Here is a 15,553-nt window from a genome sequence, read left to right on the forward strand (position 1 = left end):
TTCACAGCGTTCCTTATCGCGCAGGTTTGCTGCTTATCTGACATGGCCATCCTTTGATATCAGGACGGCTGGCGTTTCTCCCCATCATTCTCGAAAAAAAACGATCACTGGTGGCACCCCCCCCCACCCCAGGCCCGCTCGCGATCTCCTCAGTTAACCCGGTAAACATTGCGAACACAATCTTGGTCGCCTTGTAACCATAACCTGGAGGCCGGTGGGTGGAGCACAATCGACACAGCTCACTCAGAGAAGAATAAGAACAGCGTGTCATCAAACGTTCAGTGAGTGTCTGGTGAATTTGGCTGGCAATACACCTGTATCCCCAAATTCCACCAACGTCAGGTTACAGGCTGCCCTAGAATATTTCAGCCCAATAGTCAGCAGAAGGGGATGCACGATTTTCTTTTTGGTGGGGGTGGTGGGGGTGTGGGGGTTGGTTTTCTCACTCGATTACACTTTGATGGTTCGCCCCCCGGACAGCAGCGTTACCTACCCTCCTCGGGATCCTCGAGGTGGTAGACCGGGCCATCGCAAACATACTTGATCACGGAAAGATAGGTGTCATCATCGTGATGAGTCAGACATTCATAATGTCCGTGAGAAATATTTGCAGGAACGCCGCAGTGAACTAAAACAGGAGGAGAGAGAGAGAGAGAGATGGAGAGGGAGTGCAGTGAGGCACAGATCAGTAACGCATTTAGCCCTTCAGCCCTTCACCCACAGTGTGTGGATCCCTCGGCACAGACCCCCCCACAGTGCGGTGCTCCCTCAGCACTGACCCTCCCACAGTGCGGCGATCCCTCAGCACTGACCCTCCCACAGTGCGGTGCTCTCTCAGCACTGACCCTCCCACAGTGCGGCGCTCCCTCAACACCGACACTCCCACTGTGCGGCGCTCCCTCAGCACTGACCCTCCCACAGTGCGGCACTCCCTCAGCACTGACCGTCCCACAGTGTGTGGCTCCCTCAGCACCGACCCTCCTACATTGCGGCACTCTCTCAGACTGACCCTCCCACAGTGCGGCGCTCCCTCAGCACCTACCCTCCCACAGTGCGGCACTCACTCAGACTGACCCTCCCACAGTGCGGCACTCCCTCAGACTGACCCTCCCACAGTGGATCCCCTTGGATCGCATGCCCTCTCGCTTTCTCAAGAAGCCTTGCATTGGGGGGATCTTATCGAAGGCCTTGCTGAAGTCCATATAAACCACATCCACCGGTCTTCCTTCCTCAATGTGTTCAGTCACATCTTCAAAAAACTCAACCAGGCTCGTAAGGCACGACCTGCCCTTGACAAAGCCGTGCTATTTTTGGTCACACTATACCTCTCGAAATCTTCATAAATCCTGCCTCTCAGGATCTTCTCCATCAACTGACCAACCACTGAGGTTAGACTCTCTGGTCTATCATTTCCCGGGCTGTCCCTATTCCCTTTCTTGAGTAAAGGAACAACATCCTCCGGAACCTCTCCCGTCTCCATCGACGAGGCAAAGATCATTGCCAGGGGCTCTGCAATCTCTTTCCTGGCCTCCCACAGTAACCTGGGGAACATCCCATCCGGTCCCGGCGACTTATCCATCTCGACGCTATTCAAAAGCTCCGACACATCCTCTTTCTTAACGTCCACACACTCAATCTTTTCAGTCTGCCCCCAAACCTGCCCAGACAACCACCCAGATCCTTTTCCCTCGGGAATCCCAGAGTTCAGTATTCAGGAAGCACCTCTGCTATTTCTCCCGGTTCCACACAGACTCTCCCCATTCTCCTTTTCTCGGTTCTATCCCTTCAAATCTCATCCTTTCCCTCTTCACATATCTGTATAAGGCCTTGGGGTTCTCCTTAACCTTACCCGCCAAGGCCTTCTCATCACCCCTTCTGGCTCTCCTCATTTCCTTCTGAACTTCTTTCCTCCAAGTCTCATCCTCCTCTAGATCCCGAACATCTCCCAGCTCCCTCAATCTTTCGGAAGCTTTTCTTTTCGAGCGGATTTGTCTCAGCTCACGAGCACCATGGTTCCCATGAACCAACCAAAGCTTCCCTGTCTCATCGGAACGCGGTCGCGCAGAGCTCCGGACAAACATTCCTTGGAAATCTGCCACCTTTCTTCCATGCGTTTCCCTGAGGGAAAACTCCTTCCAATTTCCGCCTCGAATTTCCTGCCTGATGGCCTCATATTTCCCCTCACTCCAGATTAAAACTTCCCAAGATAGCTTGGTCCCAGTTCCCTCAAGTGTGAGTGTGAAGGAGACAGAGTTATGATCACTATTCCCCAAATGCTCCCCCACAGAGAAATCCGACACTTGTCCAGGTTCATTCCGCAAAGCCAGAACTCCAGAGAGCCCAGAATACGAAACATTGCAAACACACTCACCATCCTTGTGTGTGATATCCTCAGCTTCATCAGCTGGATAAAAAATAGACGGAAATAAAACACTGTTAGACCCAGTTCCCAAAATCCACCCTTCCCTGGGAAGTTATTCCCACAGTGCGGCGCTCCCTCAGCACTCCCAATCCAATATAATCCACCCTGATTCAGATACACAACAGGATATCGACAGGGCCCAGAGCAATAAATATTGCAAAATCTCTCGCCATCATGGTGCCCCCTGGGCTGAATGTGAGAACCTGGTTAAAACAAAAGATTGAAATGAAACATTGTTCGAACCTGTGCCAGGTATAACCAAATCCTGGAGACAAACTCCCACAGTGTGGTGCTCCCTCAGCACTGACCCTCCCACAGTGCGGCGCTCCCTCAGCACTGACCCTCCCACAGTGCGGTGCTCCCTCAGCACTGACCCTCCCACAGTGCGGTGCTCCCTCAGCACTGACCCTCCCACAGTGCGGCGTTCCCTCAGCACTGACCCTCCCACAGTGCGGTGCTCCCTCTGCACTGACCCTCCCACAGTGCGGTGCTCCCTCAGCACTGACCCTCCCACAGTGCGGCGCTCCCTCAGCACTGACCCTCCACAGTGCGGTGCTCCCTCTGCACTGACCCTCCCACAGTGCGGTGCTCCCTCTGCACTGACCCTCCCACAGTGCGGTGCTCCCTCAGCACTGACCCTCCCACAATGCGGCGCTCCCTCAGCACTGACCCACCCACAGTGCGGTGCTCCATCAGCACTGACCATCCCACAGTGCGGCACTCCCTCAGCACTGACCCTCCCAAAGAGCGGCACTCCCTCAGCACTGACCCTCCCACAGTGCGGTGCTCCCTCAGCACTGACCCTCCCACAGTGCGGCACTCCCTCAGCACTGACCCTCCCACAGAGCGGCACTCCCTCAGCACTGACCCTAACACAGTGCGGAGCTCCCTCAGCACTGACCCTCCCACATTGCGAGGATCCCTCAACACTGACCCTCCCACAGTGCGGCGCTCCCTCAGCACTGACCCTCCCACAGTGCGGCGATCCCTCAGCACGGACACTCACAGAGTGCGGCGCTCCCTCAGCACTGACCCTCCCACAGTGTGGCGCTCCCTCAGCACTGACCCTCCCACAGAGCGGCGCTCCCTCAGCACTGACCCTCCCACAGTGCGGCGCTCCCTCAGCACTGACCCTCCCACAGTGCGGCGCACTCTCAGCACTGACCCTCCCACAGTGCGGTGCTCCCTCAGCACTGACCCTCCCACAGTGCGGCGCTCCCTCAGCACTGACCCTCCCACAGTGCGGCGCACTCTCAGCACTGACCCTCCCACAGTGCGGAGCTCCCTCAGCACTGACCCTCCCACAGTGCGGCACTCCCTCAGCACTGACCCTCCCACAGTGCGGTGCTCCCTCAGCACTGACCCTCCCACAGTGCGGCCCTCCATCAGCACTGACCTTCCCACAGTGTGGCGCTCCCTCAGAACTGACCCTCCCACAGTGCGGTGCTCCCTCAGCACTGACCCTCCCACAGTGCGGCCCTCCATCAGCACTGACCTTCCCACAGTGTGGCGCTACCTCAGAACTGACCCTCCCACAGTGCGGCGATCCCTCAGCACTGACCCTCCCACAGTGCGGCCCTCCATCAGCACTGACCTTCCCACAGTGCGGCGCTCCCTCAGCACTGACCCCTCCCACAGTGCGGTGCTCCCTCAGCACTGACCCTCCGACAGTGTGGTGCTCCCTCAGCACTGACCCTCCCACAGTGCGGCACTCCCTCAACACTGCGAGTCCAACATAAACCACCCTTATTCAGATACATATCAAGATCTCCTCAGAGCACAGAGTAAATAAAATTGTAAAAACACTCACCGTCAGGGCGCCCCCTGGGGTCAATGCCAAAACCTGGTTAAATAAAAGTCTGAAATAAAACACAGGCTGAACCTGTTCCAGGAACAAACTTATCCTGGAGACAAACTTCCACTGTGTGGCGCTCCCTCAGCACTGACCCTCCCACAGTGTGGTGCTCCCTCAGCACTGACCCTCCTACAGTGCGGTGCTCCCTCAGCACTGACCCTCCCACAGTGCGACGCTCCCTCAGCACTGACCCTCCCACAAAGCGGCGCTCCCTCAGCACTGACCCTCCCACAAAGCGGCACTACCTCAGGACCGATCCTCCCACAGTGCAGTGCTCCCTCAGCTCTGACCATCCCACAGTGCAGTGCTCCCTCAGCTCTGACCCTCCCTCTGTGCGGTCCTCCCTCTGCACCGACCCTCCAACAGTGTGGCGCTCCCTCAGCTTGACCTTTCCACAGTGCGATGCTCCCTGATCACTGACCCCCCCACAGTGCGGTGCTCCCTCAGCACTGACCCTCCCACAGTGCGGTGCTCCCTCAGCACTGACCCTCCCACAGTGCGGTGCTCCCTCAGGACTGACCCTCCCACAGTGCAGCGTTCCCTCGGCACTGACCCGAGTGCGGGTGTGAAGGAGACAGGATTATGATCACTATTCCCTAAAATGCTCCCCCGCAGATAAATCCGACACTTGTCCAGTTTCATTCCGTAAAGCCAGATCTCCAGAGAGCCCAGAATACAAAACATTGCAAACACACTCACCATGTCTGTCTGCGTTCTGCGAATTTTCATTGGAATCTGGTTAAAAAACAGATGGAAATAAAACGCTGCTGGACCCAGTTCCAAAATCCAACGTTCCCTGGTAAGTTACTCCCACAGTGCAGCGGTCCCTCAGCACTGACACTCCCACAGTGCGGCGCTCCCTCAGCACTCACCCTCCCGCAGTGCGGCGCTCCCTCAGCACTGACCCTCCCGCAGTGCGGTGCTCCCTCAGCACCGACCCTCCCACAGTGCGGCGCTCCCTCAGCACTGGCTCCCACAGTGCGGCGCTCCCTCAGCACTGACCATCCCGCAGTGCGGTGCTCCCTCAGCACTGACCCTCCCACAGTGCGGCGCTCCATCAACACTGACCCTCCCACAGTGCGGCTCTCCCTCAGCACTGACCCTCCCACAGTACGGCGCTCCCTCAGCACTGACACTCCTGCAGTGCTGCACTCCCTCAGCACTGACCCTACCACAGTGCGGCACTCCATCAGCACTGACCCTCCCACAGTGCGGCGCTCCCTAAGCACTGACCCTCCCGCAGTGCGGCGCACCCTCAGCACTGACCCTCCCACAGTGCGGCGCTCCCTCAGCACTGAACCTCCCACAGTGCGGCGCTCCCTCAGCACTGACCCTCCCACAGTGCGATGCTCCCTCAGCACTGACCCTCCCACAGTGCGGCGATCCCTCAGCACTGACCCTCCCACAGTGCGGCGATCCCTCAGCACTGACCCTCCCTCAGTGCAGCGCTCTCTCAGCACTGACCCTCCCACAGTGCAGCGCTCTCTCAGCACTGATCCTCCCACAGTGCAGCGCTCCCTCAGCACTGACCCTCCCTCAGTGCAGCGTTCCCTCAGCACTGACCCTCCCACAGTGCGGCACTCCCTCAACACTGCGAGTCCAACATAAACCACCCTTATTCAGATACATATCAAGATCTCCTCAGAGCACAGAGTAAATAAAATTGTAAAAACACTCACCGTCATGGCGCCCCCTGTGGTCAATGCCAAAACCTGGTTAAATAAAAGTCTGAAATAAAACACGGGCCGAACCTGTTCCAGGAACAAACTTATCCTGGAGACAAACTTCCACTGTGCGGCGCTCCCTCTGCACTGACCATCCCACAGTGCGGCGCTCCCTCAGCTCTGACCCTCCCTCTGTGCGGTCCTCCCTCTGCACCGACCCTCCCACAGTGCGGCGCTCCCTCAGCACTGACCCTCACACAGTGCGGCGCTCCCTCAGCACCGACCCTCCCACAGTGCGGCGCTCCCTCAGCACTGACCCTCCCACAGTGCAGTGCTCCCTCAGCTCTGACCCTCCCTCTGTGCGGTCCTCCCTCTGCACCGACCCTCCCACAGTGCGGCGCTCCCTCAGCTTGACCTTTCCACAGTGCGACGCTCCCTGAGCACTCACCCTCACACAGTGCGGTGCTCCCTCAGCACTGACCATCCCACAGTGCGGTGCTCCCTCAGCACTGACCCTCCCACAGTGCGGTGCTCCCTCTGCACCGACCCTCCCACAGTGCGACGCTCCCTGAGCACTCACCCTCACACAGTGCGGTGCTCCCTCAGCACTGACCATCCCACAGTGAGGTGCTCCCTCAGCACTGACCCTCCCACAGTGCGGTGCTCCCTCAGCACTGACCCTCCCACAGTGCAGCGTTCCCTCGGCACTGACCCGAGTGCGGGTGTAAAGGAGACAGGATTATGATCACTATTCCCTAAAATGCTCCCCCGCAGATAAATCCGACACTTGTCCAGTTTCATTCCGTAAAGCCAGATCTCCAGAGAGCCCAGAATACAAAACATTGCAAACACACTCACCATGTCTGTCTGCGTTCTGCAAATTTTGATTGGAATCTGGTTAAAAAACGGATGGAAATAAAACGCTGCTGGACCCAGTTCCAAAATCCAACGTTCCCTGGTAAGTTACTCCCACAGTGCGGCACTCCCTGAGCACTGACCCTCCCACAGTGCGGTGCTCCCTCATCACTCACCCTCCCACAGTGCGGCGCTCCCTCAGCACTGACGCTCCCACAGTGCGGTGCTCCCTCAGCACCGACAGTCCCACAGTGCATCGCTCCCTCAGCACAGACATTCGCACAGTGCGGCGCTCCCTCAGCACCGACCCTCCCACAGTGCGGCGCTCCCTCAGCACCGACCCTCCCACAATGCGGCGCTCCCTCAGCACTGACCCTCCCACAGTGCGGCGCTCCCTCAGCACTGACACTCCCGCAGTGCGGCGCTCCCTCAGCACTGACCCTCCCGCAGTGCGGCGCTCCCTCAGCACTGACCCTCCCGCAGTGCGGCGCTCCCTCAGTACTGACCCTCCCGCAGTGCGGTGCTCCCTCAGCACTGACCCTCCCACAGTGCGGCGCTCCCTCAGCACTGACCGTCCCGCAGTGCGGCGCTCCCTCAGCACTGACCAACCCAAAGTGTGGCGCTCCCTCAGCACTGACCCTCCCACAGTGTGGCGCTCCCTCAGCACTGACCCTCCCACAGTGCAGCCCTCCCTGAGAACTGACCCTCCCACAGTGCGGCGCTCCCTCAGCACTGACCCGCCCACAGTGTGCCGCACCCTCAGCACTGACCCTCCCACAGGGCGGCGCTCCCTCAGAACTGACCCTCCCACAGTGCGGCGCTCCCTGAGCACTGACCCTCCCACAGAGCGGCAATCCCTCAGCACTGACCCTCCCACAGTGCGGCCATCCCTCAGCACTGACCCTCCCACAGTGCGGCGCTCACTCAGCACTGACCCTCCCACAGTGCGGCTCTCCCTCAGCACTGACCGTCCCACACTGCGGCGCACCTTCAGCACTGACCGTCCCACAGTGCAGCGCTCCCTCAGCACTGACAATCCCACAGTGCGGCGATCCCTCAGCACTGACCCTCCCACAGTGCGGTGCTCCCTCAGCACTGACCCTCCCACAGTGCGGCGCTCCCTCAGCACTGACCCTCCCACAGTGCGGTGCTCCCTCAGCACTCACCCTCCCACAGTGCGGCGCTCCCTCAGCATTGACCCACCCGCAGTGCGACAGTCCCTCAGCATTGACCCTCCCGCAGTGCGACAGTCCCTCAGCACTGACCCTCCCACAGTGCGACAGTCCCTCAGCACTGACCCTCGCATAGTGCGACGCTCCCTCAGCACTGACCCTCCCACACTGCGGCGCTCCCTCAGCACTGACCCTCCCACAGTGCGGGGCTCCCTCAGCATTGACCCTCCCACAGTGCGGCGTTCCCTCAGCACCGACCCTCCCACAGTGCGGCACTCCCTCAGCATTGACCCTCCCACAGTGCGGCGCTCCCTCAGCACTGACCCTCCCACAGTGCGGCACTCCCTCGGCACTGACCCTCCCACAGTGAGGTGATCCCTCAGCACTGACCCTCCCATAGTGCAACGCTCCCTCAGCACCGACCCTCCCACAGTGAGGCGCTCCCTCAGCACTGACCCTCCCACAGTGTGTCTCTCCCTCAGCACTGACCCTCCCACAGCGCGGTGCTCCCTCAGCACTGACCCTCCCACTGTGCGGCGCTCCCTCAGCACTGACCCTCCCACAGTGCGGCGCTCTCTCAACACCGACCCTCCCACAGAGCGGTGCTCCCTCAGCACTGACCCTCCCACACTGCGGCGCTCCCTCAGCACTGACCGTCCCACAGTGCGGCACAACCTCAGCACCAACCCTCCCACAGTGCGGCGCTTCCTCAGCACTGACCCTTCCACAGTGCGGCGCTCCCTCAGCACTGACCCTCCCACAGTGCGGCGCTCCCTCAGCACTGACCCTCCCACAGTGCGGTGCTCCCTCAGCACTGACCCTCCCACAGTGCGGCGCTCCCTCAGCACTGACGCTCCCACAGTGCGGTGCTCCCTCAGCACCGACACTCCCACAGTGCATCGCTCCCTCAGCACTGACATTCGCACAGTGCGGCGCTCCCTCAGCACCGACCCTCCCACAGTGCGGCGCTCCCTCAGCACCGACCCTCCCACAATGCGGCGCTCCCTCAGCACTGACCCTCCCACAGTGCGGCGCTCCCTCAGCACTGACACTCCCGCAGTGCGGCGCTCCCTCAGCACTGACCCTCCCGCAGTGCGGCGCTTCCTCAGCACTGACCCTCCCGCAGTGCGGCGCTCCCTCAGTACTGACCCTCCCGCAGTGCGGCGCTCCCTCAGCACTGACCCTCCCACAGTGCGGCGCTCCCTCAGCACTCACCCTCCCGCAGTGCAGCGCTACCTCAGCACTGACCCTCCCACAGTGCGGCCCTCCCTCGGCACTGACCCTCCCGCAGTGCGGCGCTCCCTCAGCACTGACCCTCCCACAGTGCGGCTCTCCCTCAGCACTGACCCTCCCAAAGTGCGGCACTCCCTCAGCACTAACCCTCCCACAGTGTGGCGCACCCTCAACACCAACCCTCCCACAGTACGCTGCTCCCTCTGCACTGACATTCCCACAGTGCGGCGCTCCCTCAGCACTGACCCTCCCGCAGTGCGGTGCTCCCTCAACACCAACCCTCCCACAGTGAGGCGCTCCCTCAGCACTGACCCTCCCACAGTGCGGTGCTCCCTCAGCACTGACCCTCCCACAGTGCGGCGCTCCCTCGGCACCGACCCTCTCACAGAGCGGCGCTCCCTCGGCACCGACCCTCCCACAGAGTGGCGTTCCTCTGCACTGACCCTCCCACAGTGCAGAACTCCCTCGGCACTGACCCGAGTGCGAGTGTGAAGGAGACAGAATTATGATCAGTATTCCCACAAATGCTCCCCCACAGAGAAATCCGACAATTGCCCAGTTTCATTCTGCAATGCCAGGACTCTCGAGAGCCCAGAATACTAAACATTGCAAACACACTCACCATGTCTGTCTGCGTTCTGCCAATATTCACTGGAACCTGGTTAACAAACAGATGCAAATAAAACGCTGTTAGACACAGTTCCAAAATCCAACGTTCCCTGGTAAGTTACTCCCACAGTGCGGCACTCCCTCAGCACCGACCCTCCCACAGTGCAGCACACCCTCAGCACCGACCCTCCCACAGTGCGGCACTCCCTCAGCACCGATCCACCCACAGTGCGGTGCTCCCTCAGCACTGACCCTCCCACAGTGCGGCGCTCCCTCAGCACTGGCCCTCCCACAGTGCGGCGCTCCCTCAGCACTGACCCTCCCACAGTGTGGCACTTCCTCAGCACCGAGCCTCCCACAGTGTTGCGCTCCCTCAGCACTGACCGTCCCACAGTGCGGTGCTCCCTCAGCACTGACCCTCCCACAGTGCGGCACTCCCTCAGCACTGACCCTCCCACAGTGCGGCGCTCCCTAAGCACTGACCCTCCCACAGTGCAGCGCTCCCTCAGCACTGACCCTCCCTCAGTGCAGCGTTCCCTCAGCACTGACCCTCCCACAGTGCGGCACTCCCTCAACACTGCGAGTCCAACATAAACCACCCTTATTCAGATACATATCAAGATCTCCTCAGAGCACAGAGTAAATAAAATTGTAAAAACACTCACCGTCATGGCGCCCCCTTTGGTCAATGCCAAAACCTGGCTAAATAACAGTCTGAAATAAAACACGGGCCGAACCTGTTCCAGGAACAAACTTATCCTGGAGACAAACTTCCACTGTGCGGCGCTCCCTCTGCACTGACCATCCCACAGTGCGGCGCTCCCTCAGCTCTGACCCTCCCACAGTGCGGCGCTCCCTCAGCACTGACCCTCCCACAGTGCAGTGCTCCCTCAGCTCTGACCCTCCCTCTGTGCGGTCCTCCCTCTGCACCGACCCTCCCACAGTGCGGCGCTCCCTCAGCTTGACCTTTCCACAGTGCGACGCTCCCTGAGCACTCACCCTCACACAGTGCGGTGCTCCCTCAGCACTGACCATCCCACAGTGCGGTGCTCCCTCAGCACTGACAGTCCCACAGTGCGGTGCTCCCTCAGCACTGACCCTCCCACAGTGCAGCGTTCCCTCGGCACTGACCCGAGTGCGGGTGTAAAGGAGACAGGATTATGATCACTATTCCCTAAAATGCTCCCCCGCAGAGAAATCCGACACTTGTCCAGTTTCATTCCGTAAAGCCAGATCTCCAGAGAGCCCAGAATACAAAACATTGCAAACACACTCACCATGTCTGTCTGCGTTCTGCAAATTTTGATTGGAATCTGGTTAAAAAACGGATGGAAATAAAACGCTGCTGGACCCAGTTCCAAAATCCAACGTTCCCTGGTAAGTTACTCCCACAGTGCGGCGTTCCCTGAGCACTGACCCTCCCACAGTGCGGTGCTCCCTCATCACTCACCCTCCCACAGTGCGGTGCTCCCTCATCACTCACCCTCCCACAGTGCGGCGCTCCCTCAGCACTGACGCTCCCACAGTGCGGTGCTCCCTCAGCACCGACACTCCCACAGTGCATCGCTCCCTCAGCACTGACATTCGCACAGTGCGGCGCTCCCTCAGCACCGACCCTCCCACAATGCGGCGCTCCCTCAGCACTGACCCTCCCACAGTGCGGCGCTCCCTCAGCACTGACACTCCCGCAGTGCGGCGCTCCCTCAGCACTGACCCTCCCGCAGTGCGGCGCTCCCTCAGCACTGACCCTCCCGCAGTGCGGCGCTCCCTCAGTACTGACCCTCCCGCAGTGCGGTGCTCCCTCAGCACTGACCCTCCCACAGTGCGGCGCTCCCTCAGCACTGACCGTCCCGCAGTGCGGCGCTCCCTCAGCACTGACCAACCCAAAGTGTGGCGCTCCCTCAGCACTGACCCTCCCACAGTGTGGTGCTCCCTCAGCACTGACCCTCCCACAGTGCAGCCCTCCCTGAGAACTGACCCTCCCACAGTGCGGCGCTCCCTCAGCACTGACCCGCCCACAGTGTGCCGCACCCTCAGCACTGACCCTCCCACAGTGCGGCGCTACCTCAGAACTGACCCTCCCACAGTGCGGCGCTCCCTGAGCACTGACCCTCCCACAGAGCGGCGATCCCTCAGCACTGACCCTCCCACAGTGCGGCCATCCCTCAGCACTGACCCTCCCACAGTGCGGCGCTCACTCAGCACTGACCCTCCCACAGTGCGGCGCTCCCTCAGCACTGACCGTCCCACACTGCGGCGCACCTTCAGCACTGACCGTCCCACAGTGCAGCGCTCCCTCAGCACTGACACTCCCACAGTGTGGCGATGCCTCAGCACTGACCCTCCCACAGTGCGGTGCTCCCTCAGCACTGACCCTCCCACAGTGCGGCGCTCCCTCAGCACTGACCCTCCCACAGTGCGGTGCTCCCTCAGCACTCACCCTCCCACAGTGCGGCGCTCCCTCAGCACTGACCCTCCTACAGTGCGGCGCTCCCTCAGCACTGACCCTCTCACAGTGCGGCGCACCTTCAGCACTGACCCTCCCAGAGTGCGGCGCTCCCTCAGCATTGACCCTCCCGCAGTGCGACAGTCCCTCAGCATTGACCCTCCCGCAGTGCGACAGTCCCTCAGCACTGACCCTCCCACAGTGCGACAGTCCCTCAGTACTGACCCTTGCATAGTGCGACGCTCCCTCAGCACTGACCCTCCCACACTGCGGCGCTCCCTCAGCACTGACCCTCCCACAGTGCAGCGCTCCCTCAGCACTGACCAACCCAAAGTGTGGCGCTCCCTCAGCACTGACCCTCCCACAGTGTGGCGCTCCCTCAGCACTGACCCTCCCACAGTGCAGCCCTCCCTGAGAACTGACCCTCCCAGAGTGCGGCGCTCCCTCAGCATTGACCCTCCCGCAGTGCGACAGTCCCTCAGCATTGACCCTCCCGCAGTGCGACAGTCCCTCAGCACTGACCCTCCCACAGTGCGACAGTCCCTCAGCACTGACCCTTGCATAGTGCGACGCTCCCTCAGCACTGACCCTCCCACACTGCGGCGCTCCCTCAGCACTGACCCTCCCACAGTGCGGGGCTCCCTCAGCATTGACCCTCCCACAGTGCGGCGTTCCCTCAGCACCGACCCTCCCACAGTGCAGCACTCCCTCAGCATTGACCCTCCCACAGTGCGGCGCTCCCACAGCACTGACCCTCCCACAGTGCGGCACTCCCTCAGCACTGACCCTCCCATGGTCCGACGCTCCCTCAGCACCAACCCTCCCACAGTGAGGTGTTCCCTCAGCACTGACCCTCCCATAGTGCAACGCTCCCTCAGCACCGACCCTCCCACAGTGAGGCGCTCCCTCAGCACTGACCCTCCCACAGTGTGTCTCTCCCTCAGCACTGACCCTCCCACAGCGCGGTGCTCCCTCAGCACTGACCCTCCCACAGTGCGGCGCTCCCTCAGCACTGACCCTCCCACAGTGCGGCGCTCCCTCAACACCGACCCTCCCAGAGAGCGGTGCTCCCTCAGCACTGACCCTCCCACAGTGCGGCGCTCCCTCAGCACTGACCGTCCCACAGTGCGGCACAACCTCAGCACCAACCCTCCCACAGTGCGGCGCTCCCTCAGCACTGACCCTTTCACAGTGCGGCGCTCCCTCAGCACTGACCCTCCCACAGTGCGGCGCTCCCTCAGCACTGACCCTCCCACAGTGCGGTGCTCCCTCAGCACTGACCCTCCCACAGTGCGGTGCTCCCTCAGCACTGACCCTCCCACAGTGCGGTGCTCCCTCAGCACCGACCCTCCTACAGTGCGGCGCTCCCTAAGCACTGACCCTCTCACAGTGCGGCGCACCCTCAGCACTGACCCTCACATAGTGCGGCGCTCCCTCAGCACTGACCCTCCCACAGTGCGGTGCTCCCTCAGCACCGGCCGTCCCACAGTGCGGTGCTCCCTCAGCACTGACCCTCCCACAGTGCGGCGCTCCCTCAGCACTGACCCTCCCACAGTGCGGTGCTCCCTCAGCACTGACCCTCCCACAGTGCGGTGCTCCCTCAGCACTGACCCTCCCACAGTGCGGCGCTCCCTCAGCACTGACCCTCCCACAGTGCGGCGCTCCCTCAGCACCGACCCTCCTACAGTGCGGTGCTCCCTCAGCACTGACCCTCCCACAGTGCGGCGCTCCCTCAGCACTGACCCTCCTACAGTGCAGCGCTCCCTCAGCACCGGCCGTCCCACAGTGTGTCTCTCCATCATCACTGACCCTCCCAAAGTGCGGCGCTCCCTCAGCACCGACCCTCTCACAGTGCGGCGCTCCCTCAGCACTGACCCTCCCACAGTGCGGCGCTCCCTCAGCACCGACCCTCCCACAGTGCGGCGCTCCCTCAGCACTGACCCTCCCACAGTGCAGCCCTCCCAGAGAACTGACCCTCCCACAGTGCCGCTCTCCCTCAGCACTGACCCTCCCAGAGTGCGGCACTCCCTCAGCATTGACCCTCCCGCAGTGCGACAGTCCCTCAGCACCGACCCTCCCACAGTGCGGCACTCCCTCAGCACTGACCCTCGCATATTGCGACGCTCCCTCAGCACTGACCCTCCCACAGTGCGGCGCTCCCTCAGCACTGACCCTCCCACAGTGCGGCGCTCCCTCAGCACCGACCCTCCCACAGTGCGGTGCTCCCTCAGCACTGACCCTCCCACAGTGCAGCGCTCCCTCAGCATTGACCCTCCCAAAGTGCGGCACTCCCTCAGCACTAACCCTCCCACAGTGTGGCGCACCCTCAACACCAACCCTCCCACAGTACGCTGCTCCCTCTGCACTGACATTCCCACAGTGCGGCGCTCCCTCAGCACTGACCCTCCCGCAGTGCGGTGCTCCCTCAACACTAACCCTCCCACAGTGCGGCGCTCCCTCAGCACTGACCCTCCCACAGTGCGGTGCTCCCTCAGCACTGACCCTCCCGCAGTGCGGTGCTCCCTCAACACCAACCCTCCCACAGTGCGGCGCTCCCTCAGCACTGACGCTCCCACAGTGCGGCGCTCCCTCAGCACTGACCCTCCCGCACTGCGGTGCTCCCTCAACACCAACCCTCCCACAGTGCGGCGCTCCCTCAGCACTGACCCTCCCACAGTGCGGTGCTCCCTCAGCACTGACCCTCCCACAGTGCGGCGCTCCCTCGGCACCGACCCTCTCACAGAGCGGCGCTCCCTCGGCACCGACCCTCCCACAGAGTGGCGTTCCTCTGCACTGACCCTCCCACAGTGCAGAACTCCCTCGGCACTGACCCGAGTGCGAGTGTGAAGGAGACAGAATTATGATCAGTATTCCCACAAATGCTCCCCCACAGAGAAATCCGACAATTGCCCAGTTTCATTCTGCAATGCCAGGACTCTCGAGAGCCCAGAATACTAAACATTGCAAACACACTCACCATGTCTGTCTGCGTTCTGCCAATATTCACTGGAATCTGGTTAACAAACAGATGGAAATAAAACGCTGTTAGACACAGTTCCAAAATCCAACGTTCCCTGGTAAGTTACTCCCACAGTGCGGCACTCCCTCAGCACCGACCCTCCCACAGTGCAGCACACCCTCAGCACCGACCCTCCCACAGTGCGGCACTCCCTCAGCACCGACCCACCCACAGTGCGGTGCTCCCTCAGCACTGACCCTCCCACAGTGCGGCGCTCCCTCAGCACTGGCCCTCCCACAGTGCGGCGCTCCCTCAGCACTGACCCTCCCACAGAGAGG

General features: G+C 61.4%; 1 protein-coding gene across 1 annotated transcript in view; it reads right to left on the reverse strand.

Annotated features, from left to right (window-relative positions):
- The window catches only part of LOC145338760 (haptoglobin-like), a 59,894-nt gene that overhangs the window by 3,835 nt on the left and 40,506 nt on the right, over positions 1–15,553 (reverse strand). Inside the window, exons 8-9 of the mRNA XM_080183149.1 lie at positions 9,824–9,859; positions 494–628 (exon numbers count right to left, since the gene is read on the reverse strand). Coding sequence (XP_080039275.1) covers positions 494–628; positions 9,824–9,859 — 171 coding nt within the window. The remainder of the gene's footprint in view (positions 1–493; positions 629–9,823; positions 9,860–15,553) is intronic.

The sequence above is a fragment of the Carcharhinus amblyrhynchos genome, unplaced genomic scaffold (assembly GCF_965287045.1).
Source record: "Carcharhinus amblyrhynchos unplaced genomic scaffold, sCarAmb.v2.hapA chromosome_167, whole genome shotgun sequence".
Taxonomy (NCBI): domain Eukaryota; kingdom Metazoa; phylum Chordata; class Chondrichthyes; order Carcharhiniformes; family Carcharhinidae; genus Carcharhinus; species Carcharhinus amblyrhynchos.